This window comes from Durotheca rogersii, assembly GCF_024521655.1.
Source record: "Durotheca rogersii strain YMJ 92031201 chromosome Unknown GGS23scaffold_19, whole genome shotgun sequence".
Taxonomy (NCBI): domain Eukaryota; kingdom Fungi; phylum Ascomycota; class Sordariomycetes; order Xylariales; family Xylariaceae; genus Durotheca; species Durotheca rogersii.
In genome coordinates, this window is record NW_026251250.1 from 592,653 (window position 1) to 619,747 (window position 27,095).

At 50.0% G+C, this 27,095-nt stretch overlaps 8 protein-coding genes across 8 annotated transcripts; 4 read left to right on the forward strand and 4 right to left on the reverse strand.

Moving 5' to 3' along the window:
* Positions 1 to 957: 957 nt before the first annotated feature.
* GGS23DRAFT_160334 (uncharacterized protein) lies at positions 958 to 3,000 on the forward strand. The gene has a single exon (XM_051511436.1). The coding sequence runs from the start codon at positions 1,040 to 1,042 to the stop codon at positions 2,798 to 2,800; it is 1,761 nt and encodes a 586-aa protein (XP_051369971.1). The 5' UTR covers positions 958 to 1,039; the 3' UTR covers positions 2,801 to 3,000.
* A 1,134-nt stretch (positions 3,001 to 4,134) lies between these two features.
* GGS23DRAFT_577830 (uncharacterized protein) lies at positions 4,135 to 4,962 on the reverse strand. Its single transcript, XM_051516950.1, has 2 exons — positions 4,474 to 4,962; positions 4,135 to 4,420 (listed from the first exon to the last, which is right to left on the reverse strand). Exons 1-2 carry the CDS (start codon positions 4,669 to 4,671, stop codon positions 4,337 to 4,339), a joined length of 282 nt encoding a protein of 93 aa, XP_051369972.1. The 5' UTR covers positions 4,672 to 4,962; the 3' UTR covers positions 4,135 to 4,336.
* A 636-nt stretch (positions 4,963 to 5,598) lies between these two features.
* On the forward strand, positions 5,599 to 7,736 carry GGS23DRAFT_577835 (uncharacterized protein). Its single transcript, XM_051516951.1, has 4 exons — positions 5,599 to 6,037; positions 6,091 to 6,282; positions 6,346 to 6,973; positions 7,036 to 7,736. Exons 1-4 carry the CDS (start codon positions 5,882 to 5,884, stop codon positions 7,071 to 7,073), a joined length of 1,014 nt encoding a protein of 337 aa, XP_051369973.1. The 5' UTR covers positions 5,599 to 5,881; the 3' UTR covers positions 7,074 to 7,736.
* A 1,004-nt stretch (positions 7,737 to 8,740) lies between these two features.
* On the forward strand, positions 8,741 to 9,229 carry GGS23DRAFT_598787 (uncharacterized protein; the record flags this gene model as incomplete). The annotated part of the gene is made up of 1 exon (XM_051518833.1): positions 8,741 to 9,229. One exon carries the CDS (start codon positions 8,741 to 8,743, stop codon positions 9,227 to 9,229), a length of 489 nt encoding a protein of 162 aa, XP_051369974.1.
* Positions 9,230 to 9,498: 269 nt separating this feature from the next.
* On the reverse strand, positions 9,499 to 11,088 carry GGS23DRAFT_598788 (uncharacterized protein; the record flags this gene model as incomplete). Its single annotated transcript, XM_051518834.1, has 1 exon — positions 9,499 to 11,088. The coding sequence occupies one exon, from the start codon at positions 11,086 to 11,088 to the stop codon at positions 9,499 to 9,501; it is 1,590 nt and encodes a 529-aa protein (XP_051369975.1).
* Positions 11,089 to 12,150: 1,062 nt separating this feature from the next.
* Positions 12,151 to 13,619, forward strand: GGS23DRAFT_577840 (mitochondrial carrier). Its single transcript, XM_051516952.1, has 2 exons — positions 12,151 to 12,488; positions 12,661 to 13,619. The coding sequence occupies exons 1-2, from the start codon at positions 12,401 to 12,403 to the stop codon at positions 13,521 to 13,523; spliced, it is 951 nt and encodes a 316-aa protein (XP_051369976.1). The 5' UTR covers positions 12,151 to 12,400; the 3' UTR covers positions 13,524 to 13,619.
* Positions 13,620 to 13,779: 160 nt separating this feature from the next.
* GGS23DRAFT_598790 (ribosomal protein L22e) lies at positions 13,780 to 14,417 on the reverse strand (the record flags this gene model as incomplete). The annotated part of the gene is made up of 4 exons (XM_051518835.1): positions 13,780 to 13,906; positions 13,991 to 14,187; positions 14,261 to 14,296; positions 14,403 to 14,417. 4 exons carry the CDS (start codon positions 14,415 to 14,417, stop codon positions 13,780 to 13,782), a joined length of 375 nt encoding a protein of 124 aa, XP_051369977.1.
* Positions 14,418 to 16,364: 1,947 nt separating this feature from the next.
* On the reverse strand, positions 16,365 to 17,732 carry GGS23DRAFT_160483 (uncharacterized protein). Its single transcript, XM_051511437.1, has one exon. It carries the CDS (start codon positions 17,548 to 17,550, stop codon positions 16,717 to 16,719), a length of 834 nt encoding a protein of 277 aa, XP_051369978.1. The 5' UTR covers positions 17,551 to 17,732; the 3' UTR covers positions 16,365 to 16,716.
* Between the last annotated feature and the right edge of the window lie 9,363 nt (positions 17,733 to 27,095).

Genomic DNA, 27,095 nt, shown 5'->3' on the forward strand with positions numbered 1-27,095 from the left:
TTGCTAGAGCAGGGCGTTGACGTGAACTCGAGGAACTATAAAGGTCTCACGCCACTTTTATACGCGGTAAAAAAAACAGAACAGGTCGCTTACCGAACTCCTGCTCGAATATAATGCCGATCCGAACTCTATGGATCGAGACGGCGAAACGGCGCTTTTCTCGGCAGTAAAAAAGGACGATGAGGCAGTAGTAAGGCTGCTGCTTCGATACGGCGGAGACCCGAATCTATCAAGCCGAGACGACCGGATACCGCTTTTAATAGCCATGGAACAGAACCACAATCCCGTGTTGGAGCTACTGCTGGAGTCCAACCCTGATTTAAACGCAGTAAATCGGGAGGGGTGTACGCTGATGCTTTCGGCGGTAAAGAATGGATACATAAATGCGGTAGAGCAATTATTAGCACAGAAGGCGGATCCAAACCTAGCGGATAAAAATGGTCGAACGCCGCTTTCGTAGGCTGTGAAAAGTTGTACGGATACTGCGCAGGTCTGGTTCAAGAAACGTACGGACCCGAGCGAAGCTGACACAATTAGACCAGCGCCGCCTCCGTCCCAGGCACATCATGATCTGGCTATTGCGCAGTTGCTGCTCGATAATAATGCTGATCCCAACCTAGCCGATGAAAACGGTCGCACGCCACTCTCGTGGCTTGTGGAAAGAAATCGTGAAACTCTTCCAACCTTGCCACAGAGTAGGTTTGCTCGGGCCAGGGTGACCCAAACCATCGACGTCTATCAGCGTGTTATAAATCTATTACTCAATAACCATGCTGATCTAAACCTGGCGGATACGAATGGTCGAACACCGCTTTCGTGGGCCATGGAGAGCTATCGAGAGGTTGTGCAAATATTACTGGATAACCATGCCGATCTAAATCTGGTGGACAAAAATGGTCGGACACCGCTTTCGTGGGCCGTGGGAGGGTCTAGCGAGGTTGTGAGGCTATTGCTTGGGAACCATGCCGATCCAAATCTGGCGGACGAAAGCGGCCGAACACCGCTCTCGTGGGCGGCAGAAGGATGTCGTCGGGCTGTAATGAAGACACTGTTTTTGCATGGCGCAGATCCGGAGCTGGCTGACGAAAACGGTCGAACACCACTTTCGTGGGCCGCAGCTAAAGGGACTGAGGCGATCGCAGAGATATTACTTCTTCACAATGCTGACCCGAACACCACGGATCAAGATGGTCGTACGCCCCTTTCTTGGGCTGCCGGATCCGTTTCCAGGGACAGTAATACCTCTTCCCAGGGCCAAGTATACGACCGGAGCGTGTTGGTGAAATTGCTTCTCGACTACGGTGCTGATCCATGCTTAGTGGATCAAAACGGTCGGGGTCCTATTTCATGGGCTGCAGAAAAGGGGTCCTTGGTAACAGTGAAATATCTACTTGAGCAGGGTGCCGATCTACACTCCGCGGATCGGGGTGGCCAGACACCATTGGGGTGGGCAGCGAAGACTCAGAACTATGCGGTAGCAGCGCTATTACTAGAGAATGGTTCTCCTCCTCTGGATGATTTCTCAGCTATCCTCGATCTTTACAGCTCTACGACAAGTCGGCGTCAAGAAGAGTCTGGAGATGTACCGGTTTTTCGAGGAACAACTCAGCAGTTTCTGAGTAACCCAGGGTCAACGGCATCCGCTGACAACAAAACCGGGGTTATCGGTAGCCCCAGTACTTCGGGACAGGCTGCATTTTCCCAACCAGATGCTGAGAATGAAAGGAGGATGGCGATTCTTAACGCGCTTATGAACGACGCGCACTATCGTAAGAAGACCGCTTCAGATTTCCTCCATGCTCTTAGTTCCGTTGTTGTAGATGAGAACAAACCCGACAACGTCCCGAAACGTGAGGACATGCTCCTAGAAACTTTTGGAGGCACACGAGCCCGGGGAGATGGGGGCGACGGCAGCGATGATAGTGAAGATAGCGACGACAGCGACAACAGCGACAACAATGACAGCATATACTACAGGGACGCCAGCGACGATAGCGGCGATGGCAACAACAGCGGCGACGGCAACAACAGCGGTAAAGGTGACAATAGCGGCAAAGGTGACAATAGCAGTAAAGGCGACAACAGCGGCAATGGCGACAAAGGTGGCGGCGGCGGCAAAAACGACCAAGGTAAAAACAGCGACAACAGCGACAACAGCGGCAAAGGCAACAACAGCGACGAAAACGGGCCACCATTCTTTAACTGGGACGAACTGACACAGGAGCTAATATTAGAACCTGAAGAAGACTTCCTTGAATCAAAATATATCGATCTTCTGGCTGTTTTCCAAGGGCTGAGTGCCGAAATATCATCCCCTTTCGCGAACATCAAATTAGAGGGATTCTTGGCGGCTATATACTCTGTGCTCCATCGAAGAGATGCGTTGTCGTTCTTCCTCGCCCAAGGTGTTCGAATCTACACCACCGAGGACGTTGCAGTAAATATACCGTCTAGACAGCTTTACACTGAACTGTTCAACCAGGCCATGCTCAGTGGCCATGACGTCCGTCTAGCAGCTGTTGCTTATGGCGACGGCCATGGATATGGTTCTATAACGTTATTTCAACTCGCCATACCTGAAGGGAGGGGGCTACCTAACCGTATCCAACCAAAAGCGGCTATTCGCAGGGCCCCAAAGAGTCTGTTACAGAAAGTCAGCTGTGGTATCGAACATTGCAGCAAAGCAACGCTGTCTATGCCAAAAAGGAGATATATGGGAACATACAAAACAAACATTAAAAAGGGGGCGGTTCCATCGTCGTACCACAAAACCGATCGTCAAAATAACTGCAAATTCTGACAGCAGCCATAGCCGAACGCCCCTGAAGACAGCTGTTAGCATGAGCCCTAGGAAGAGAATAATCAACTTCCGCGCCACGATACCGCAAATGATTGCCATGCTCCTCCATAAAGCAGCTACATTGGAAAAGATTAGATCGACTGAGGTTCGGATGCAACGGGATTCGCGCGTTGTGCAATTGGTCTATGGCCCGAATCAGCCAGGACATGACTCCACCAACACACAGATTACAGTGTTGTCGACAAGTGGTGCGGAGTGGGTGGAAGAAATGTTGTCTTGGAAGTGACGCTTTCTTCCATCTAGGGCTTATCCAGTGCTGATCTTCAACGATGCCAACTGGGCATGTAGCGGTCCTGGGCTTTCTATTACCTACTGCTTGGCTGAAAAGTATGGCGTTATATGGCGCAGTGGGCGGTATGGTCTGAATTCGGGAGGGGTAAAGGAGGAATTAGGACGGTTATTAAGAAGACGAGGGCGGGTTTAGGGGCGATCCAGACCCGGCTAGCAATATTATCAGCAAATTCAAGAAGAATCAGGACTATCGTTAAGGACCAGGATTTCGGAATAAGTTCAGCTTGGTTATCGGGAAGTTTGTCACATGATTCGGCGCAGATTACCCAAGCGGCCTAGCAACACTCGTTCATCTCCCCAGTTTTCTCAATGTCGCAGGCACCTCCTCTCTGGTATTGTTCCCACTGACCGTTGGCTGCCTCCAGGGGTAATACTCTCTGAACTATTTCAGTGGAATCTGGCGGGTTGCCCCGTCGTTTATTCAAGTGTAACTCTCTATTTAATTATAACCCTTTACTTCACTAGCCGGCTAGATAGTAACGCACTTCTTTGACAGGTTCGTTCATATCGTCGTATTCCAGATCGCATCGCCCATACCAAATCATGTCGCGAACATGGACTGTATCTTGCATCGCGACACGTCACGCATTAACATGTGCCTACTGTTAATCTCTGCGTACTCCCTCTCCCTCTCCCTCTCCCCCCTTACATTCTTATCCTTCCACCTCCATTAGCTGTGCTTGGTAATAAACGTCGAATTCAGCCGCAGGTTGCGCGAGCTCGCGTCGACGTAGACGGCGAACTCATCCTCGGGGATGCGCTGCTGCTGGGCGACGGCGTCCCAGATGCTGAGGTCGCGGCAGGTGAGCGAAGGCAACGGTCCAGGTCTCGCCGGGCGACAGGCCGATCTTCTCGAAGCCGTCCCGCCGGAACCAGCTCAGGTCTCACGTATAGCTAGGCAGGTGCTCGTAGTGGGACTCCCGCTGCGTAACCATGTGCTTATTACTCTTGACATTTAGAAAACTACAAAGAGAGGGCATAATGGCAAGTGTCACTCGTATACAATTTTGGCATATATAGACGTGTTACGATAATACGACCATTCTCTGGGCACTAACACTTTTAAAAATCAAAGGGCACCAACATAATAGACGATGAGCGAATGTCTGGTCGGCGGTATCCCCCCTTTCGTTTTGCGTCTCAACTTTAGGAGTCCCTACCCCATCTTCGCTACCGCCTCACGCCTTAACACTGAAATCGTGACCGAGTCACCCAGCTGCACATCTGTGTGCCGACGCAGGCGCAACATTTGCAGGCCTGTACTAGCTGGTTAGTACGTTCGCTGGCCGGCAGATTCGCTCTTAGATGCAACTTACCTTCAGGGCCCTCTCATCGTTGGTGGTGCCGCCGATACAGGATAGTGTCTGGTTGTTTTGGAATCGGAACTGGTTGTAGCAGGCGTTGGCGTTGATAACATCGGCGCAGTCGTCCGTTGCCGCAAGCTCCCGAGTGCATTCGGGGAATTGCTGGCCCAGGGCTACCGAGAGCCAGAGGAGGGCAGATGCGAGCGAGAGCTTCATCGTGAGGCGCCTGGAGAGCTGACTGGCTAGCTAGCTAGCGGCTGTACTTCACTGTGATGGCCTTCTAGTATAGAGTGCCGGAGCAAAAGTTGTAATATCTGACGGCGAGGTGCTTGCGTCGAACTCACAAATATCCCGGTGGTGAGCGGGATGACATCAGATCAGATATACTTGATAACGGCTGAGATTCCTTTGATTGTGGACCGCGGTAATTCAGATCCTCGGCGCTGCTGGCTCCGGATGATATGTGAATAATCATACCTGAGAACTCTCCCTCTGTTCTCATTTGCCAGAAACAGCAAAAATCTTCCATCATGTCGCATGACCGCTATAGTGCGGGGATCATAAAGACGGGAACCAGGAATCAGCCATTCCGGTCTAATTATAGGAGCTTCACGATGTATTACAAGTCCGCCACGGATGTGACAGAGGCAGTCGGTTTTCGGTTTCGTCGTCCAGCCTCATCCTCGATTTTGAAGGAAGAGGCCTGGCTTGAAGGCGGCATATAAATGTGAATGTCGGGAATCCCCCCCTGAGTCGAGCAAGACGCCGTGACACAACTGAAGGCGGCGCCTGTTCCATCGTCAGAGCGCCTAGCGAGCAGCCGCCATGGCTCCGAAACCGGGTTCCCCATTGAAAGTCTTTGTAAAAGACGGCGAACTGCTATATTCGAAGAGAATGTCTATGACAAATTATGGTACAGAAGAACCCACGGGTGTGTTGGATTCTTCGCATGCATACATATGCCGATGGGGGATGCACTAGTTAGGAGGCTTGGTTATGATGGCAGGGGCGAAATTCATCTACCGACGCAGGCATCAATATCAAGTCTAGACCTGTTGATACGTCGTAGGTATTAACCAGTCAGGCAAGGCTGCCTCTCCCGCGTCTACCGATGCCATGGACATATTGACACTTGCACACGAAGCCCGAATGTGTATGCCTTCTCCACATTACCCGGCGTCAGGGTGGCGCCCGCTCGCCTATGGAAACGCTCGCCGATATTAACGAACGATATTTTCCCCGGGCCAAGAGTAATACTTGTCCCTCTATCAGGCTTCGAGGAAACGGCAGCGGCCTGCGGTGAGGGAAATGATGGACTGGTCGCGCCCAAGATATCAACTATCCCGCGTCTCTTTCCATCTCCGTTTCCTGCTCCAGACTCGGTGACATCTTTGAGCCAGAAAGCCAGAAAGCCATCATCGTCACGATGCAGTTCAACACTTTCGTCGCTATCTTGGGGCTGTCAGCGCCCGCGAGTGCGCTGCTTCGCTTTGGCTGCTCGGGCCTAACCGTCCAACGTCTGGACCCCTTAGTCAACCCAGGCATGAACCCGTCGGCCCACCTTCACCAGATCATTGGAGGCGTACGTCGGAATGGCCATGGTCGGATTGGCTCTCGCATGCTAACGGCCGGCAGGATTCCTTCAACGCGTCGATGCCGGCGGGGACACACGATCTCGTCAAGCTGTCGACGTGCACCAGTTGCCAGTTCAGCGAGGACTTCTCCAACTATTGGACCGCTGTCCTCTTCTACCGCGCCAAGAACGGAACTTTCAAGAGAGTCCCGCAAATGGCCCAGGCAGGCATGGAGGGCACGCAGGGCGGAATGGTAAGCACGGGCTAGAAAGGTGCAGAGTACGCGTGATGACGATCTAACGTGGGCCTCGCAAAGGTCGTCTACTACATGTCGGACGCGCTGTTCGACACGGCGCAACGATCGACGGTGACGGCGTTCAAGCCCGGCTTCCGCATGCTCGTCGGCGACGCGACGTATCGCGACCGCGAGCAGGCTAGGCGATGGCGGCAGCTGACGTACATCTGCATGGAGAACCAGGGCACGCGGGCGCCGGAGAGCATCGGCTTCCCGACGCGGTCGTGCCCCGGCGGCATCATGGCGAACCACCGATTCCCGACCTGCTGGGACGGCAAGAACCTGGACTCGCCCAACCACCAGGACCATGTCTCGTACCCGGAGAGCGGCACGTTCGAGTCGGGCGGCCCGTGCCCGGCCACGCACCCGGTGCGGCTCCCGCAGATCCTGCTCGAGACGGTCTGGGACACGCGCGCGTTCAACAACCCGGCCGACTTCGCCAACGGCCAGCAGCCGTTCGTGTGGTCGAGCGGCGACCCCACCGGCTACTCGAGCCACGCCGACTACCTCTTCGGCTGGAAGGATGACTCCCTCCAGAAGGCCATGGACGGCCACACCTACGTCTCGGCGCCGATGCTCAAGACCCAGAGCATCGCCCTCCAGAACAGGTGCAAGGTTCCCGACATGGTGGGCGAGAACATCGACGGCTGTAAGCCACCATTCATCCCCTTCGCCAGCTAGTTTTTTGTCGTGCTAACGCGTCATCTGCAGGGTTGACCAGCCTCCCCGGCGCAAACCCGGTCGTTTAATGGAGAGGGAGGAGATGTACCTATTGATTGAGAAAACCCCCTTCACCCTATGCACCCACCCGAGGAAGCTATCTACATTTCTCGTTGGCGCTCCTCTCTGCTTGCGAGGCCACTCGATCTTTGCCAATACCTTCGAGGGCTGCCAGCGTCTAGACAGCTCGGTAGATACGATCGTCATTATCCATAGTGTCTTCCCCATATAATCCCAATCCTGGATTTAGCACCACGATTACTAGTGATGTAGCATATTCTTTGGTGTGCTGAGGACGCGAACTTTTTTTCAAGTCCGTGATAATACCCCTTTTTTCGAGTGCAGCCGGTCTCCGCACCAGTTGTTAGCGACCGCCAGCAGCCGACGATCTACCAGCCCTTAGCAGCGAGGCGCCCGTGCCTAAACCCATACACACACATCCCTAATACCTTAACGGTCGTCCTGATGGAATTTTGAGTGCTGAAATTGATGCTGCTTTCCAGCTTATATAGCCTTTACGTAGAAAAGGCCAGGATTGATTGCCGTGGAAGGGTATTGGTACCCAAGATCTCAACTACCTACTTATAACCGACTGTCGACAGCTGTCGTGAGGGGTGACGCCCGTATAAGCCAAGGAGCGGTCTGGTAGCTTCTAACCCCCACCTGTCCTAGGGAAAGGGGGCACGGAATGTGAGAAGAGACGCTGTTCAAACATTCGCATACGAAAAAAATAATACGATGAAGGTATCTAATATACCTATATACATGGCTCAAAGCTACCCGTAGCACCATCGAATATTTTTATATTAACTCAGGGCGTACCCAGATAGACTCAGTGGTGGGATAGCCTACGTGATCTTAGCATGAGACAGTACCGTGGTTCTCCTCCGACCCCCAGCGGTGATCCAAATTTAGGATGACGTTGCCGCACATAGATAGGTATACATAAGTATAGGCAGCATTTCTTCTTGTACACGGTGCCTTTGGGTGTAATGAAGGCGGCATATGCGATAGATATCTGTCTGGTGCACCATGTTGGGGTGTGGCACTTTGGCGCCAAGTACCGATTCCTATTCATCACCTCACAAGCTACTTATAGGGTAGTCCCGAGTGGCTACGGGAAATTGAAATCAATTCTATCACAACAGCCCTCTCTGAGCCACCACGACCGTCTGTTAGGGACGATGTGCATATGCATACGGAAAAGTCGAGAATGATACATGCCGTCACCAATATCTTGAAGCTCAGACCTCAACACCATTACGTGTAAACGGAGTCGTGTCATTAGAGACGCGTATTCGTGGTGGTAGCGCCCCGTATTCATAGGTCTCACTATCACGAATGGGAATAGCCTAGTTTCCCTCACATTGTAAGGCTGCCATGTTCCCGTGGGTGGCCATTCTCCCAATATTCAGACCTCATCAGCAACGATAGTCTGAGTCCCGTCAGCGTCAGCACACACACACACATATATATATATTACGTAGTGTGTACATGCATGCATATGTATCTATATAAGATAGGCCACCCGTTCAACTTCCTCCTCGAAATCACAGCGCAGCTGGAAAGTACCCAATACCCCCCCTTTCTGTTGTCTGCCAAGATACCCAACCCTCTCTCACCGCTCACGGGACATCTGGGAAACCACACATCCGAAGCGGCGGCCGCCACCGAAAAGCCACCCGCTGCCGCAGCCATGCTGGACAGGGCGCAGACGTTCCCCTTGCGCCCTACCAAGACCGCCTCGGAGCGCAAGTACGAGGCGTGGATGACGGCCGAGGTCGCGCCCTTCTCGGAGCCGCAGCAGAAGCGGGTGTGCTACCCCAACCTGGCGCCGTGGCGGCCGCGAGACGGCGAGCGGCAGCTGAACGGCGACCTCGAGGCCGTCGTCGAGGGGCTCGAGGCGCGGTACCGGACTCTGGAGTCGGCGCGCGCGCTGCGCGCGAAGTGGTCCGTCAAGTTCGAGGGCGCCCGCCGGCGCGTCGAGGGGTCCGAGGTCGCGTCCGTGCCGACGATCATGGCCGTCGCCTGGAACGAGGACGACCGCGGCTACGGCCCCGAGGACGAGGAGCCGTGGGCGCAGGCTTGCCGCGACATCGTGGCGTTTCTGAGAGAGAACGACGCGGCGAATTATGGGGTCGAGATAGTGCACTGGGACCAGCTGGACTACCAGGTGGTGGCGTAAAACGGGGAACCGGTCCGGACAACATTGGGAGATCATGTCGCATCTCTACCGAGCTGGGATAGTCTTGTTGAGAAGGAATTAGTTAGGCGAATCCATTCGGCGTATGTATACGCGCACGCGTGTGTGTGTGGACGTCGGAATAGTTTTTTGCATTTAGCGTTCTCAGTTTTCATGCAGCCATCCGTAGCTTTCAGCCTACAATACCAGTTCATCCCTTTTAACCACAAAGCACACATGGGGGACACAGGATGGAGCCACCCTGGGATAGTTTATACATCCTTCTTCATGCCAACCTTCCCAGCTTTCCGCAGCCCAATCGAGCCGATGACAGCGCTAAGGGCCGCCGACGCGAAGCAGGCCCAGAACGCGCTGCGGTATCCCTCGAGGGTCGCATGCGTGGTCTCGGCGCCGGGTCCGGCCGCGGCCGACTCGGTGACCGCGGACGCGATGATGGCGGTGATGGCGAGGCCGACGCTGTTCCCGAGCTGGGCGACGGTGTTGAAGACGCTGCCAGCGAGGGCCTGGTCCTTGGCGGGGAAGCTGCTCGTGATGATGAGGCTGCTGATGCTGAAGAGCAGGTCGGTGCTGAGCACGCTGAGGCACATGGCGGGGAAGCCGGCGGCCCAGTAGGTCCACTCGGGGCGCTGGACGGCGAGCAGCAGCGGCGCGCCGGCGCTCAGCGCGCCGCTGCCGAGCACCAGCGCGCCCGCGGGCACGCGCTCCACCGCCAGCCCCGCCGCCGCGTTCGCCAGCACGCCGCTCGCCACCATCGGCAGGAACCGCAGCGCCGCCTCCAGCGCGTCCAGCCCCTGCACCGTCTGGAACAGCAGCGCCGCCCAGTAGTTGAACGCGTTGAACCACGCCCACGCCAGGAACACCGTCGCGCACGTCGCCGCGAACTCCCCCCGCCGCCACACGCTGTTCGGCAGCGCCGCCGGCCGCCCCAGCCGCTCCTGCCGGCCCACCCAGAACCCGAAGAACGGCACGAGCGCCGCCGCCACGGCGAGCAGCGCGGCGCTCGGCGCGCGGCTCAGTGCCGCCGCGCCACCGTGAGCCGCCTCGGCGAAGACGTACGACAGGCTCGCGAGGCAGGCGGTCGCGGCCGCGACGCCGACCCAGTCAATCTCGCGGGCGAGGCGGCGGGCGAGGTCGGCCAGGGGCGCGGGGGGCGCGGGCGGCAGCGTGAACCAGGCGAGGGCGAAGGCGGCGGCGCTGGCGGCGGCGGCGAGGTGGAAGGCGACGCGCCAGCCGGGGCCGTTGGTGAGGACGCCGCCGAGGACGAGGCCGAGGGCGCCGCCGAGGGGGTAGCCGGCGCCGAAGGCGGCGAAGGCGAGGTTGCGGGGGCGGCCGGCGGGGAAGGCGGCGGTGACGGCGCGCACGGCGGCCGGGATGCAGAAGGCGGTGGCGACGCCGGCGGCGGCGCGGGCCGCGAGGAGCTGCGGCGCGCGGCGCGCCAGCGCCGTGGCGAGCGCCGCCCCGCCCAGCAGCAGCCACCCGGCGAGCAGCGCGGCCCGGCTGCCGACCACGTCGGCCGCGGCGCCGAGCGCCGGCAGCGCGCAGCACAGCGCCAGCGCGAACACGGCCGCCGGCCACAGCACCAGGTGCGCCGGCAGCGCCAGGTCCCGCGCCACGGCCGGCAGCGCGACGGTCAGCGCGCCCGAGTTGAAGGTGTTGAGGAACGTGACGCACGCGAGCGTCGCGGTCAGGGCGGCGGCGCGGGATCTGCTGGGGGCGGCCGGCGCCGCGGTGGCTTCTCCGGCTGTGGTGTTGGCTTCCGGCGTGTCGTTCGCAGGAGCCGGCGCGTGTCTGGCGAGCCGCGGACCCGCGAGGGTTTCCAACTCGGTGGTCGTAGAGGACATCGCGTCGGCGAGGAATGAAGAATGGAAAACACCAGCTATCCGCTCGTCGTGCTTGTTTGCCCGTGTGTGTGCCGATGCCGCCATTTATACAAGGCGTAAGCCTGCAGTGTAGGATTTGGGCAGGGATAATTTACATTGACTAGGTACATGCAGAAGGGCGCCGGACACATGAATGCCGAGCACAGAAGACATACCGAAGCTGGCATCTTCCAGGAAGGGTGGCAGAGAGTAACCCGTCCGCAATGAATCTCGAATCTGTAAAAACGCGTCTTACCTACTATGTCACTTTTCTACTTTTATACTCCTTGGTCCCAACGCATGGTTGGTTAGTTGACTGTTAGTGCTAAATGTGTAATACCTCTTTCTGTACGGTGTTAGTCTCCTCTCTCCACACACCCTTCGCGGAACGAGCTGTTGCGACATCGGTTCTGTTTTCAACTCGCACCTATACATCCTCGTGGAAAGAAATGCAAGTTACGACGTAACCCATACTCCAAATATTCCCTAATCAAAGTTGTCATTTTCATGTGACCCTCGCCGTACTCTCGTGGCTTTTCTGCCAACCCTCTACCAGCTGGGTGGGTAATCTTAGAGAACACTGGGTACGGTTGCCGCCAGTCCTGCGAATCCGGGGCATTCATTATTACAACCAATTGCCGTTACCCTCCAGTCTCTTGTATTAGTTCCTAAGACTGCTACATGCCGAGGATTATATAACCAAGAATTACAATACCTCTGATGCAACTACGACTTATCGACTTCAAATAGTGTAGCGATGCGGCGGGTTTGGTTCTTGCTGAGTTCTCATGTAGGTATAGATATGGGCTCTGCACCCATTTCTTCACCCTCTCTTCCGTAACGAGAGGTACTAACTGACCATCGACCTGAGGGTGCCTTCTAAGGCAATATATGTTCTCCAAATAAAGGATCAGGGACATAAATGGTTAGAACCTCTACATATATGCTTACAAAGCTGCATGTGTCTTGCGCGAGTCTCCAGCGAAAGTGGTTAGCAGCTATTAGTATGCGACTCTGTCGCTGACATTCGGAGCTCCTCCGATACGTACTAGGTAGGTATCTCTAGCAGAACATACCTCGATCTGGGCGAGCTGCATAAGAGCGTCTCCAACGTCACCATTATTAATTGTCCGGGAGATTGCTTTTCTCTCTCTCTCTCCTCTTTGGAAACTCGCTTCTCCTTCGAATATTCTCTTCCACCACCCAGCCCGTCACCGACTCACTGACTCACTCACTTGTCTCACTCCGATGAGGTAATACTCGTGTGAGCGCACCGTGGGCGGTCCTACGGATAATGGCGACCGACGAGAAGCCGGCGACGGCCAGCAAGAACTACAGGGGCTTCGTCGCCGGCGTCTTCTCCGGTATCGCCAAGCTGTCGGGTACGTATTTCCGCTGCGCCCGGTTGCATTCTATCGTTCCCTACGTGTGAAACCCCGGAAGGAGTGGGTGTGGGGAGGGAGGCAGCGGAGAGGGGAAGGGCGGGGAGGGGAATGGCGACGAGGGAATGGCGAAGCGGCGTCGACGTGCCTACGTGCTAACGCGAATGCGCAGTCGGCCACCCATTCGACACGATCAAGGTGCGCCTGCAAACCACCGACCCCGCGCGCTTCAGCGGGCCGTGGCAGTGCGTCGTCCACACGATCCGCAACGAGGGGGTGCGTGGGCTGTACAAGGGCGCGACGCCGCCGCTCGTCGGCTGGATGTTCATGGACTCGATCATGCTGGGCTCCCTGACGGTCTACCGCCGCCTGCTGTCCGAGCACGTCTTCGCGCCCTACCCGCCGACGCTCGGCGGCAGCGCCCCGCCGCGCTCGTCCCACGCCGCCGTCCACCTCCCGTCCTACGGCCACGGCATCGCCGGCGTCCTCGCCGGCTGCACCGTCAGCTTCATCGCCGCCCCCGTCGAGCACGTCAAGGCGCGCCTGCAGATCCAGTACTCGGCGCGCAAGTCGGAGCGCCTCTACTCGGGACCTCTCGACTGCCTGCGCAAGGTCTACGGCGCGCACCGCCTCCGCGGCGTCTACAAGGGCCTCGCCGCCACGCTGCTCTTCCGGTCCTTCTTCTTCTTCTGGTGGGCCTCCTACGACCTCTTCTCGCGCGCCCTGCGCGCCCGCACCGCCCTCAGCGACCCCGCTGTCAACTTCTGGGCCGGCGGCCTCAGCGCCCAGGCTTTTTGGATCACTAGCTACCCCAGCGACGTCGTTAAGCAGCGCATCATGACCGACCCCATGGGCGGCGCCCTCCACGACGGGACGCCCAGGTACAAGAGCTGGTGGCAGGCCGCTCAGGCTGTGTACCGTGAGGGTGGCGCCAGGGGCTACTGGAGGGGATTCTTGCCTTGTTTCTTGAGAGCATTTCCGGCCAACGCGATGGCCTTGGTCGCATTCGAAGGCGTTATGAGGGCATTGCCATGAAAAATGTAGAACACCACATTCAACTCACCCGATTACCGGTTTGTACGTTATAGATAGGTAGATACCACAGATCACGATAGAGAAGGGACAAGACAAATACTCCGCACTAGCAGAATTCATTGACGAAATGCCTGCTCCATCTACGTGGTCATAGAAGTGCCTCGGCACGCCAAACCCGTGCGTCACCGCCGACATTTTTGTGTCTACCGTATCCCTTTTCCCATCCCCTTTCCGTGGCCATGCCCCGCCTGCCCGTTTAGTCATCATCATCATCCGCCTCATCGTTGACGACGTTGAAGAACTTGAGCTCGTACACTCCTTTGGAAGTCGAGACGACACGGAGCCAGTCGCGAAGCTGCATCTTCTTGAGGAACTTCTTGGTCCTACACGTGCGCATTTACGATTAGTATCGCGCATGGTACGAAAGCGACGCCAAGACTGGGTGGGGCGGCGAGGTAGGCGCGTACAGATACTTGAGGTATCGACCAGAGAGGTCATTATGGGCAATGATTTCGATCTTGCCTTCGCCGGCCTGCTGGATGACGATGGTCTCGCCGAGATTGCCGGTGCGGCCGTCGATCTTGATCTTGTCCTGCAGGAACTTCTCGAACGCGGCCGTGTCGAAGATCTTGTCGCTGGCGGGTTGCTGGGCGTTGATTATGAACTAGGGTGACGCCGTGAGCGGATAGATACAGAGAGAGGTGGACACGGATACGGAGGCGGGTTGGGTTGCGCACCTTCTTCGTTGTCTTGACCTGCTTGCCAGTCTTCTTCTACATCGTGATAAAAATTGACCTTAGCCTACTGCTTCACGCCGTCATCTCGCCGAGTTGCCGGCGAGACTGGGCCAACAGCAAAGCGGTGTCAAGTTGTACATACTGTCTGGGGAGCCATGGTTGCTGGGGATGATGTGCGGACGCAAAGAGGTCGAATCCTGCGCCGGGGTTTGTTTCGCGATGGTAGGTTGGCGGGAGTGGAATTCGCTTGCCTGGTTGTCTTGCGAAGTGGGAACGAGGAAAGGAGAGGAGTGCAAAAAGTCGACGGAGTTTTTTCCAACTATTTGGCAAATTTTGGTGTATCGCGATGCGGTGGGGCTCGAGGGGTCGGATAAGGCCTACCAGATAAGGGTAAGCCAACCTCGCACTCGGTTTTTGCCTAGGTCAGTTGGGGGGGGTGGATAAATACCTAAGCACCTAAAGGTGGGCAGGGTACCTACTCCGTACCTGTGTGGCGCATTACTTACCTAGGCACGTATAGATCAGGCACACGTGTCTGCAGCCAGGTTTTACAACCCTCTCCGAGGCACTGATCCGAAGACGGGAATTGCCTCGGTCAGCGTCCGTGGATGGCGTCGCGCAGACCTACCGAGAGGTACCTACCTAAGTGTCTAAGGTATTGGTTTAGCCTTAGGCGTACGCTCAGCCCGTGGCCTGTTAAGCCGTGTCTCGTATTTTCCCCCTTCTTCCCCCCTGCAAGCCCCCGAGAGGCCATAATAGCCGCCGACAATAACTATATGTATTACGCATCGATTGCCCTTAGCAATTTCCGTTATTATGCGTGGTTATACACTGCTGCTATTAGCATTTATAATCCTATCCGGAGGATAGTTATAATACGTCAAACCCCCTATCATGCTGATTAATTTACAGAGGTAATTCCTTTATAAAAGTAACCCTATAAATAGCCCTATAAATAGCCCTATAAATAACTCTGTAAATAGTAAACAGGAGCAGCGTGGGCACGCTGACGGAGGCACGAAAAGGACTGCCCAACTGCCAACAACTGGCCCAGTGCCGATTAACCAAGATTACAGCTGCAAACAGCTGTAATCGGTTGATCGGCCAGCTGAAAACGGCAGCTGGGAAAGGACTAAAATGGGAAGGCAAGAAGAGCGAGAAAAGTATAGCAAGAAACGAGTGAATAACTGATGGCTATCGTGATAGCTACCGTGATAGCTACAAGTCTAAGTCTAACTGATGAAAATATAAGTGCGCGACCCATATAAATACACATCTAAAAGGCTACGTGGCCTAGATCCACCGCACCACTACAATATATATCTCAATTAAATATATAATAATATCCTATTTCTTTATAGTAAGTAGCTCTAAAAAACGAACGTCTTATTAATATATTATTCTAAGTATTAGTGGAATTTCAAATTAGACTAAAGCCTAAGCTAGAGAGAAAAACAAAAGTAGAAGAATATGCCGGCGTAGATTCGTAAAGAAACACCTTACGAAAGGCTGTTGCTTCTCAACTTGCGAATCCATACCTAGGCGATTTCAATATTGTTTTCTTACAAATCGTTTCCAACAGATTTAGTAACCACACAGTTGACTGAAATCGGACATCCAAACCCTACACAGCAGGGTAGTTTTCAGCTACGCAATTGGAGCTAACCTCACTTTGGTAGTGAAAGTCGTTCATTACCTTATTCTGGGCGTATATTATGGTGTAGTTATTAGCGATGTTTTGGAGATGGAAGTCAATCTACGAGGGCCTAGGGACCTTAACGCTATAAAAGTCTTTCGCAGCTTAACCTCGGAAACTTTATATACCGGCGGTACAAATCGGGTATTCTATCAAGGGTTTAGCGGCCGATTAGGTATATGTTGGCGCTTGGTAGTTGGCGGATGCTCGGGGTCTTAACGTTGGGAACTTGGCTCTAGGCAGGTTCCAAGACTAAGGCTCGAATTCCTCTAATTTCTCTATAGCGTACATCAGCCTCATATCGTTCTAGTCCTGAGAATCTTTGGGTTCCTTCGAAATTAAGGCATCAAGGTTTTTAGGTACCCTTTCTACCCAAAACATAATGCCGTCTAAGCTAAGCGGATATAGACCAATTAACAGTATAAGGTAGCGAAGCGACCGTATACGGCCCTTTACTTTTCTCGCATGCAAAAACGTCACGTTAGCTCGGCAATAGTCACGGTTCTCCAACTAGTTTACAAAGTTAGCCTGCTGCTGGAAAGGGGAGTTTGCATGGACAGCAGAGACGGAGACAGAGGATTTATCTATTAGTGAGCGACCACCAACATGTTGCGAACTGACTTCTGAGATGCTAGCTTTAGATTCAGCCACTTCCCGTGGAGTGTTGAACATACACGGGAGCCCCGCTACACTGAGGTAAAGAAGGCTCGAAGTCGGCAATGGACCACGAATGAGGACCCCAAGAAACTACTAAAATATATCAAGATTCAACGCCTGTAATTGAGGCGGGTGGCCGATGTCCTTCATCCAATGGTTGTTGAAGTAACCCCTCCACTCCGGCCATCTCTCCGGCCAAGAGCTCCTGGTCCGAAGTTTGGAACGAGGTCCAGAATCCTTGCAGCAACGCACCGCCTCCATCCTCCAAGATCAGAAAAGACGAGCGCCTAAGGGTGCCATGTGCAATGCCTAGCTCGTGCAGCTTTCGAAGTGCTGCCCGGCAAGCCTCAAGATGCTCAATTCCAGCTTGCCGAGCCGCAACGGACTCCAGCATAAAACCGATCACGCGACTATCGTTCTCGGTCAGGTGTCCCAGGACTCTTGTTGATATTCCCGCATCTCGTATCAACCGACGAATTTTGCTATCGTTTGCCAGAACTGAACGTCCGTGATACCACGGGTCCATGAGTGCTATCACCTTTGGCACTGCTACCTCTGCTGGAGCTTCAGATAAACGCGAAAATTCAATGTAGTGATTCGGCTGAAGGGCCTCGTCCGCTGTCGCTAACAAATGGTCGCCCAAGCTTTTATGGTCAACCTTAACTCCAGACCAGGCATCCATGACATCGGACAGGGTCCTTTGCTCTACCGACTTGACGGTAAGCTTGTCGTCTTTGCCATCGTGGACAAGCTGTGCAACGTTCCAGCGGCCAGCCGGAAGTTGGCCGAGCGGCACTTGTCGAAAATCGCTGTACCTAGACCCGGGGGGTTTGCTATCGAGAACCTCAAGGTATTTGATGGCTGAGCCGACCGATGCACGATAGTACACAGGCCATCCGCTTATGTGGTAGAAATTTAATACAACGGAATCATCCATGGTGAGGAAGTAGTCCAGTGCGTGGAGAGGCCACAAGGGCGGGATGCACAAAAGTGTTCAGAAGGAAGGAAAAGACTCGAGGTCGGTTGAAAGAGTAGCTTGAGACGAAGGTTGATGGCAGATCGAGAAAGGGAGGGGGAAGCTGTTGTTGGTAAAAAAGGAAAAAAAGAGGTAGCTTGTCGGCCCCCTCAAACAACACTAGGCTGTTGCCTAAAGGTATGATGCAGCCTAAGCCAAGTGGCAGCCGACCACGAGTTGTCATCTGTTGCCTGGAGAGGCCGTGGCAGAGCTTTCGAATCAACAACAAATCGACCAGCTAATAATGAACGACCCGTCCGAACCAACAGCATGAACCAACCGACCAATGATGACAACAAGGGGAGACCAGCTGACGGATAATGATAAACGGATCAACCAACAGACCTGGCCGACCAACTAACAATAATGAGAAACCGACCCAACTGCCAACCCTTAAGTGCTTATTACCTTAGGCAAACCAACCACCCTAGACGGCACGTCACATCTCTCCAAGCCAACGCAAAGTGACAGCGCTTGGCTTTTTCGGCAACAGAGGATGTCTACAGTGCTTGGGTGGCCGATGAATGCCCAAGGTGCCACTCACGCCCCGGTGGTGCTTTGTTATACGGGGAGGGAGCCCTGCGCCAACAATCAGGTTATAAAAGGTTAGGAGGATAATGTCGGGCATTAAGGTCGCCGGTTCGGCGACTTACTAAGGAAAGTCCTAGATAAGCTACGGATAGCTTCGGCATTAGGGTACTAGAGTACTAAGGTACGAAGGTACCTTAGGAGTATATTAAAATAAGAATAAGACTAGGAAACTTAAGGGAGGTAAGGACCTAAAAGATCCCTTATAGAATTATTAATTAAATTAAACCTATTCTAAGTATATCCTTTTATTATAGATAATTCTATATTACTTTTACCCTTATAACTTTATTATAAGTTAATAATAAGGAAAGCTTACGTTTAAGCCGGTATCGTATACCGAAGCCGCCGCCCCGGCCTTATCGTTACTAAATTAACCTCGATCCTTTACTAAAGAATTAAAGCCGTAAACGTTCCCGCTTCCGCGGATTACTACCTTAGGACTAATATCGGTTTCTATAGCGGAAGTAGCCTAGATAGTAGCTACGATTAACGAATTAAAAGCCGCGATAGTAAAGTTAAAGGCTAAGGATACCGAGCGATAGCGAACCTTTTCGGCGCCTTAGCTAGAATTAACCTCCGAACCGACTAATAAATCCTTCGTCGTATATTAACCTTAAAAATACGAGGTAGTTATAGCGGATATCCCGGAGATTATAAACTCGGGGGTAGTTATACGTAATCTTCCGTAATAAATCGTAGATTTATATAAGTAAATAGGATAGGTATATTAAAGCCTAGCGATACTAACTAATTAAGTCGATATAGGATACCGATAAAATACGATCCTAAAAGAATAATACGAATAATTACGATAGCTTTACTAAACCGCTACGGCTATATAAGCTACCGGTATCCGAATTACGAAAATATAAATCTATAAGTTTTAAAAGTAGGTCGTAGAATAAAGTACCTACTTCGCTTAGAACGTATAGGAAACCGTAGCTAAGTTTACCCGATAAGATAAAGTACGAACGGCCGTTATAGATTAATTACGAGACGCCGTATTATAAAACTAACGAGCCTTAACCTAATTACGCGAAGAATATAATAAGTTAGTAACGGACGTTAGCTTTTAGGCTACGTAAAAGGATAAATAGATTAACGAGATCCTTAGTAAGAAATACCTTATTCCTAAGGCTATGAAGGAAAAAACGTAACTAATTAAAGATAATCTTAAGGCTTACGCGGTTAATTTAATTAAGAAGTATTAATAACGACGATTAAGTAATAAACTAACGGATATTAAGTTTATTATTACCGGAATTAATTAAAAGGTAAGGATCCTTACTCCCGCGCCGGGCGCCTGTACTATAATAGCGTTTACCGGGAAATATATTAATAGCGAGGCTAGAATAAGGGAAATTATTTCCGACGGCGTACTTTAAGACGCCGCGGCTAAACGTACCGCCGCGCGCGTAAGAACCCGTTTCTAGGACGCCGCGGTAGGCGCCTTTATATTAAGAAGAGCCGGGTAAGGATTACCGTTATTATTACGGATCCCGCGGAATGCCTTAGGAGACCCGGGAGATTCCGACGACTCGGATAGCTTAGAATTTAGGGACCTATAGAGGCCGCGACGCCTACCCGGCGCCCCTAAGGAACCTTAGAAGCCTTTCGATCCGGCCGAAGAACGTATAATCCGGGCCTGGACTAAAGTTATAAATAATCGACGAAGTATTATAGTAACGATTAATTTAATATACCTTATTGAACTTACGGCTTATAACGGTAAAGACTTAGCTAAGTTTCGGTTATAATAAATTAAGGTTAAATCCTACCTTAAAACTTACGAAGAAAGTTTTACCCGGGACGTTTAAAAGATTAACTAAATAAGATTAATACTTACCGAAAAAGCCTAGCTTTAGTATTAATAACGACTAACCTAAATAAAACGGTTAATAATCGTCGATACTTAGGTAGGATATTCCTAAGTACTTTAAAAGCGGTTTAAAGATTCCGCCGAACGATATCGTAACTTTAAAAAGATATAGGAACTTAAGTACTAAGAAGATATCTCCTAATACCTTACCGAGCTTATAAATCTTAACGACGTCGTTTAATAATCCGGAACTACCTTTTAAAACTATATCGCCCGTACTTTACCCGATGAAATAACGAAGCTAGTTTATTTATAACTAGGTAGTATTCCCGAAAGCGACGAAGCCTTTCTTAAAATAATTAAGGAAGCCGGTTAAATCTATGAAAATATAATAACTAACCTAGGGATTTCGGGAAAAGGAGGGTCCGCTTCGTAAAAGGAGTATACGAAAGCGGATTAATAATAAAGGTAACCCGTAAAAGAGACTCGCTTCCGCTTAAGCTAACCGGTAAACGAACGTAAAAATAAAGATAATAAGAAACCCGTACCGGCTAAAGACTTACGATAGGTAGGTAATAAAGAGGCTTTAACTAGAATTAACTAAGCCGTTATCGACTAACGAAAAAAGGATAAGAAAGCCTACTAGAGGTATAGAAGGGATAATTACTAAACCCTAACTTACTTCGTAAAAAAGGACTTAAAAGGACGGAACTTACCTACGCTTCCTAAGAAAATCTTATCGGGAAAGAAAGGAAGGAAGGAGCCCGAACTACTACCTAATAAAAGGACTAGGATCGATACTACTATACGATAGGAGGAAACTCTTCCCCGTATTATAGAGTTATCCGATTCCGATAAAGAACGGGATTTTTAAATGCCTTCCCGTAAGCGTTAACGAAAGAAAGGGGCGATAAAAATAACGTAAAGATTACGGCTATAAAACGGCCCGGAACGCTAGAAGTAACGGAAGTAGTATTAATAGCGAAGAAACTACGAGTCCCTTAGCGTAACTTAAACGAATTAAGGTTAGGAAAACGGCTTATTCATACGATATAAATAAAATATTAAGGAAAAGAATACCTCTTACGAGTCCTTTTAAATACCGGTAATAAGGTACTCCTAATTAACGCCGCTAAAGTCGAGTAATTACGCCTTTCTATTAACTAACGCTCCAGGCCTAGAACCCTAATAGGATTCGATAGCTTAGAGATTTCGTTAGGGGAACTCTAGTATATAAATAAAATAAAGCTCCGTAGCTACGAGTATATCTACCGTATTACTTAGGAAATTAATAAATTAAACGAAGAAATCGATACTATCCTACCGTAATAATAAATAAAAGAATACCTCCCTTAAGGATTATTTATAAACGGATAGTTATACTTTAATTCGCCTTAATACTAGAGCTATCGCCTACGGCTAGCTCGTATAGGAACTATCCGAGAAGTAAAGGCCTTAGCATAAGTACCGGAATAATTTCGTAACTTCGTTCCTATTATAACCAAGGAAGCCGGATAACGGTTCCTTAATCGGTAACCGTAGGACTACGCTATCGAGCTTCGTCCGGGAACTACTTTCCCGTAGGGACCCTTATATATTATAAGCGGACGATAACTAGACGCCTTAAAATCCTAGCTCGACGAAATAATAGCTATAGGAAGAATCCGGAAATCTAAGGCCTCCTACGGCGCATTTATAATATTTATAAATAAGAAGGACCTTAACGCCTTAAAACCGGTAACTAATTACCGGGGGTTAAATAAAATTATAATACCCGTCCGATACCCGATCCCGCTAATTAACGAATTATAGAACTTATTTTAAACGGCGCGATAGTTTACTAAGATTAATCTAAAGTCTAGCTTCTATATAGTACGGATTAAGGAGGGCGATAAATAAAAAACCGCCTTTAGAACGCGTTATAGGCTATACGAGTATATAGTTATATCCATGGAATTAATTAACGCTTCCGTTACCTTCTAGGTTATAATAAACCATATCTTCCGCGACCTTTTAAACGTAGGAGTTATCGTATATCTAAATAACGTCTTAATCTATACCGATACGTTAAAAGAATATAACGAACGGGTTAAAAAAGTCTTAAAACGACTTATAGAAAACTATCTAGCGGTAGCCCTGAAAAAATACGCCTAGCGTACGTAAGAAGTTAAGTTCTTAGGATATAACATAAGCCCTAAGGGTATTATTATATCTAAAGATAAAGTAGAAGCTATTCTTAACTAGCGTACCTTAGCTATACTTAAGGACTCCTAAAGCTTTATCGGGTTCGCTAACTTCTACCGTAAATTTATACGTAACTTTTCGGGTATAGCTAGGCTAATTACTAGCGCTAATAAAAGAGACCGTAAATTATAAAAATAAGAAGTCGAAATAAAGAAGGCCTTTTAAGAATTAAAAGAAACCTTTACGAAGGCCCCGGTACTTATATATTTCGATCCTAACCGAGTTCCGATCGTCGAAGCCGACGCCTTAGATTTCGTTATTTCCGCGGTCCTCTTATAAAAGGATAATAAAAGGAGATTAAAACCAGTAGCCTTTTTCTTAAGACGACTTACCCTAGCGGAGATAAATTATAAGATATATAATAAGGAATTATTAGTAATCGTCGACGCATTCGAAAAGTAGCGATACTATTTCGAAGGTATTTAGCATTAAATAAAAGTATATTTAAACTATTAGAACCTAACGTACTTTATTACGGTAAAAGTATTAAATCGACGCTAAACCCGTTAGGCTTAATAGCTCTTTTCGTATTACTTTATAATATACTACCGCCTAGGGAAGTAGAATAAGAAGGCCGATATTTTATCTAGATTATTATAATATCGCCTTAAAAAAGGGGGAGTTAAGGACTAGCCGATAACGACGGTCCTATAGGAAAAGCATTTTTTAAAAAATTCAGGCTTACCTACGGTAATACTCGCTAGCGTACGATTAAGTAATATCCTAATACCCGCTTAAACCTTAAAGTTCGTTAAATAGGTTAAAACGGTAGCCGTATAGGACCCGGAGTACTAGGCCTAGTTAATTAAACTATTCGATAAGAAGGTAGAGCTCTAAGAAGGCCTTTTCTATCGGCGAAACCGTTTTTAAATACCTAAGGACTTATAATAGGAAGTAGCTAAATCGGAATACGATATTAAAATAACGGAACATATAGGTATAAATAAAACCATAGAACTTATTACTCGAAACTTTTAGTAGCTTAACCTAGAAGTAATAATTAGGGAATTCGTTAGGGGATATCGCGAGTACTAATAAAATAAGGTATCCCGATATATCCCGTTCGGATTACTATAGCTTATGGAACTATATTATCAACCCTAATAAATTATCGCGATAGACTTTATTACGGACTTACTAATGTCTAACGGTTACGATTCTATATAGATTATTATAAATTCCTTTACTAAAATAACGTACTTTATTCCGCTAAAAAAGGACGGTAAAAAAGCCGAGGACTTAATACCTATCTTTATCCGTAATTATTAGCGGTTATATAGGATCCCCTTAGATATTATCTCCGACCGAGACTTACGGTTTATCTCTTATATATGGAAGGGTATTTTAAAGCTCTTAGGAGTTAAGCCTAGAATAAATACCGCTTTCTATCCTTAAACCGATAAATAAACGGAAAGACTTAACTAAATCCTAAAAGCATACTTACGCGTTTTCGTAAACTACGAAATAAGCGATTAGGAAAGCTTACTTCTTACTACCGAATTTACCTATAATAATACTACTTTAATAGCTACCGGTATATTATCCTTTTACGTTAATTACGGGTAATACCTAGTAGCATATAATTCCTTATTAGGTACCCTTAAGAATCCCGGAAGTAATCTTTATACTTACTAAATAACTAGGATATATAACGAGGCTAAGTAATATTTAGAAAAAATACGGTAGCGGATAAAAGGATAGGTAGATAAATACCGAAAAGAGGAACCCCCTTTAAAAGTCGGGTAGCTTATTATATTAAACGCTCGTAACATTAAAACCAAGCGCCTTACGAAGAAAATAGATAAGAAGATATTCGGTTCCTTTAAGATCTAGAAGGTCGTTTCCCTTACCGCCGTAACTTTAATACTCCCGAAAGGCTAATATATTTATAGTATCTTTTACGTATTCCTTATCGAACCTTACCGCGCTAGTAATTAAGAATTACTTAACCTTAACTAAGTCTTACGGGAAGTAGCCCCGATTAAAGTAGAAAACTACGAGGTAAATAAAGTATTAAATTCCGTTAAAACCGGAGAAGTTATTAAATATCTAATAAAGTAATAAGAATAGCCGGCTAAGCGTTATTAAACCTAAAAGCCGTAGGAATACTTTACTACCGAAGGAATAAGAGGAGTTATTAAGTTATTCCATTAATAAAACCCTAATAAGCCCGTTAATTAACGAGCCTAGGTACTTAATTAACGCTTAAAAACGAGCTTTTTCGATAAGGAGAAATAATATTATACGGGGAGGAAGCCTTACGCTAATAATTAGGTTATAAAAGGTTAGGAGGATAATGTCGGGTATTAAGGTCGCCGGTTCGGCGACCTACTAAGGAAAGTCCTAGATAAGCTACGGATAGCTTCGGTATTAAAGTACTAAAGTACCAAGGTACGAAGGTACCTCAGAAGTATATTAAAATAAGAATAAGACTAGGAAACTTAAGGGAGGTAAGGACCCAAGAGACCCCCTATAGAATTATTAGTTAAATTAAACCTATTCCAAGTATATCCCCTTATCACATGCTTGTACCAGCCACCGCTGCCATTACACGACAACACATTTTCTTTCCCTTACAGTGCCGGCATGTTGAGGCTCCTTATTAAGCCCGGCTCGGCCCCGGGCCTGAAAAGTCCGCGATAAACCCCCCCGCAGATGGATCCAGGTCAAGGGTGGCTGTAGTTATTTTGCGGAAGCGCAGGTCCCCGGGGCGGCCACTGTCGCCCGTGTTCGACCACGGGCACTCTTCTGCGCCTTGCTCGGCCTGGTCAGTTCTGAAGAGTCACAGTCTCATACACCTGCTATATTAAGTTAGGTATTTCCAGAAGGCCTTTAGGAGCTATAATAAGAAATATAGAAATATACCCAAGGCAGAACGGAGGCCGCTACAACAGATGGACTCCTGTAAGGCGTAGGCATACCGTGTCGCTGGAAGACCAACGACAGTTTCTCATCTATACAAAGTCCCTTCACTTGCCTCGAGACCTTCTTTACGATAACCCAAACAATCCGGCCTGCGCACTTTCCTACCTTGAATACCCTTTAACCTCGAGGTTGAAATACTTCACATACCGTCGCTCACCAGCTGTCCAGTCGCCTTTCCAAACCCAAATCAACTTCGGTACTCAGTTCACAAAACTACAACTCTCAGAACTTCTCCACCAAACCTCTCTCAACAACCATCATGTGTTATGTCACGTAGGCATGCGCCCCTAGTAGGAACCACCCAGCTTACCTAAGCTGGTTAAGCACTTCTATATGTACCCGTAGATTGCTCCACACTCTCTAGTAGCTTTCCTTCCTTCTAGTCAGTCAACACACACCTTCTCACCCGCACCCCATTGCTCCCTTTGCGCGCAACCTAGTAAGCCACACGTAGCTCTCGCCAGCTACGTAACATGTTATTATACGAGCGTTCGGTACTCCTGCGGACACACAATCTACGATACGGTCCGTTCTGCTGGATGCAGGTGCGACTTCACCACTGGCTGCTGGTATCTCCGTTATCCATGCATGTCCTGCCGTGGTCTTTGATCTTAAGCACAATCAAGGCATGCTAAGGATTCCAATTTGGTGAAGGAAGGGGCTGGGGAGGTTAGTAGCCAAGGGATGAGTTAAGAAATGCCACTTTTAGGTCGCTCATACAGACGGGGGAACCGACGGGGGATGACTGGACATGCTGGGCTGTGGGGTTATGTGTGAAATTGCTTTGTTTTGTAACGGGGATATCTGAATTGCCGCAGTTTCGTTTGAGTTTGCTGTTTGATCTTAAGATGCACGATATAGTTAGTTGACCGTGAAACATTGCTTGGCATTTTAACAAAAGAAACACATAACTTCACATTCCCTTCTGGGTATCATTCGCAGCTGATTCTCTCCAGTAGTTTAACAATTTGGCTGGGGCCCCGTCGTAGCCGAACAGATGACTTATAGGAAACGGTTCTCAAAACTGTGGCAGGAGAGCTGTCGGTCCACATCCCTGCTCGACTTGGCGAGCAACAGGTCCATTAGGAGTCCCATGGCAGCCAAAGGTCAATCGATACACCTACAGGGCCTCTGAACCGTCACATTTCAGCAACAAACTTTCCGGCCAATGCTTCATTGCAAGGCATTTGACGGCGATAGCAGAGCTGAGCTCACGAGGTGCTATCATTATCTATCTCATTAGCTTATCATCTTCCCCGCCCTGGCTGTCCACTTATACCGTGATCGCTGCAACATCCGTATTGCCATCGGAGAGTGTGGTTAGAGCGGGGCTGAACGGTCCAAAAGCTTGACGTCCGACGTATTCACGGGATCTCGGGGGACATCGGGTGCGCCTTTCGCAGCGGCCACAGGACTCAACATGACATAAGTCACTATACCCGCGGGCAGGGCGATTTTGCAGCATATTTTATTTACCAGTGGAGAGCCAGCTTGAAGGAATGTGACTCTGGCTGCAACAATTGTCAACCAGCAACCAACTGTCCTCCACCAGCCGGAAGTGATTTCATCCACCTGATTGAGACGAGAACAACGAGAAATTGAAGTCATCGGTAAACAGTAACTGCTGGGGGAGACTCTAGCCAAGAGTCAAAAAGAGTGGCCTCGTAAGAGATGTGTAATCCCAAAAGTGGGATCTTCCAGGCCACTCAGCCACTGCTGTCAACGTGGGACACGACTAACTACAGCCAGTACGGCGGTTACGTCTCTGCCTGAAAGACGACTCGCTTCAGAAAGCCATGGATGCAGGATACTTGGGCGATAGCTGTGCAGGCCTGAAGACCAAGCCCATCATGCAAGCCGACGCGCGCATTAAGCAGCAGACCGTCCA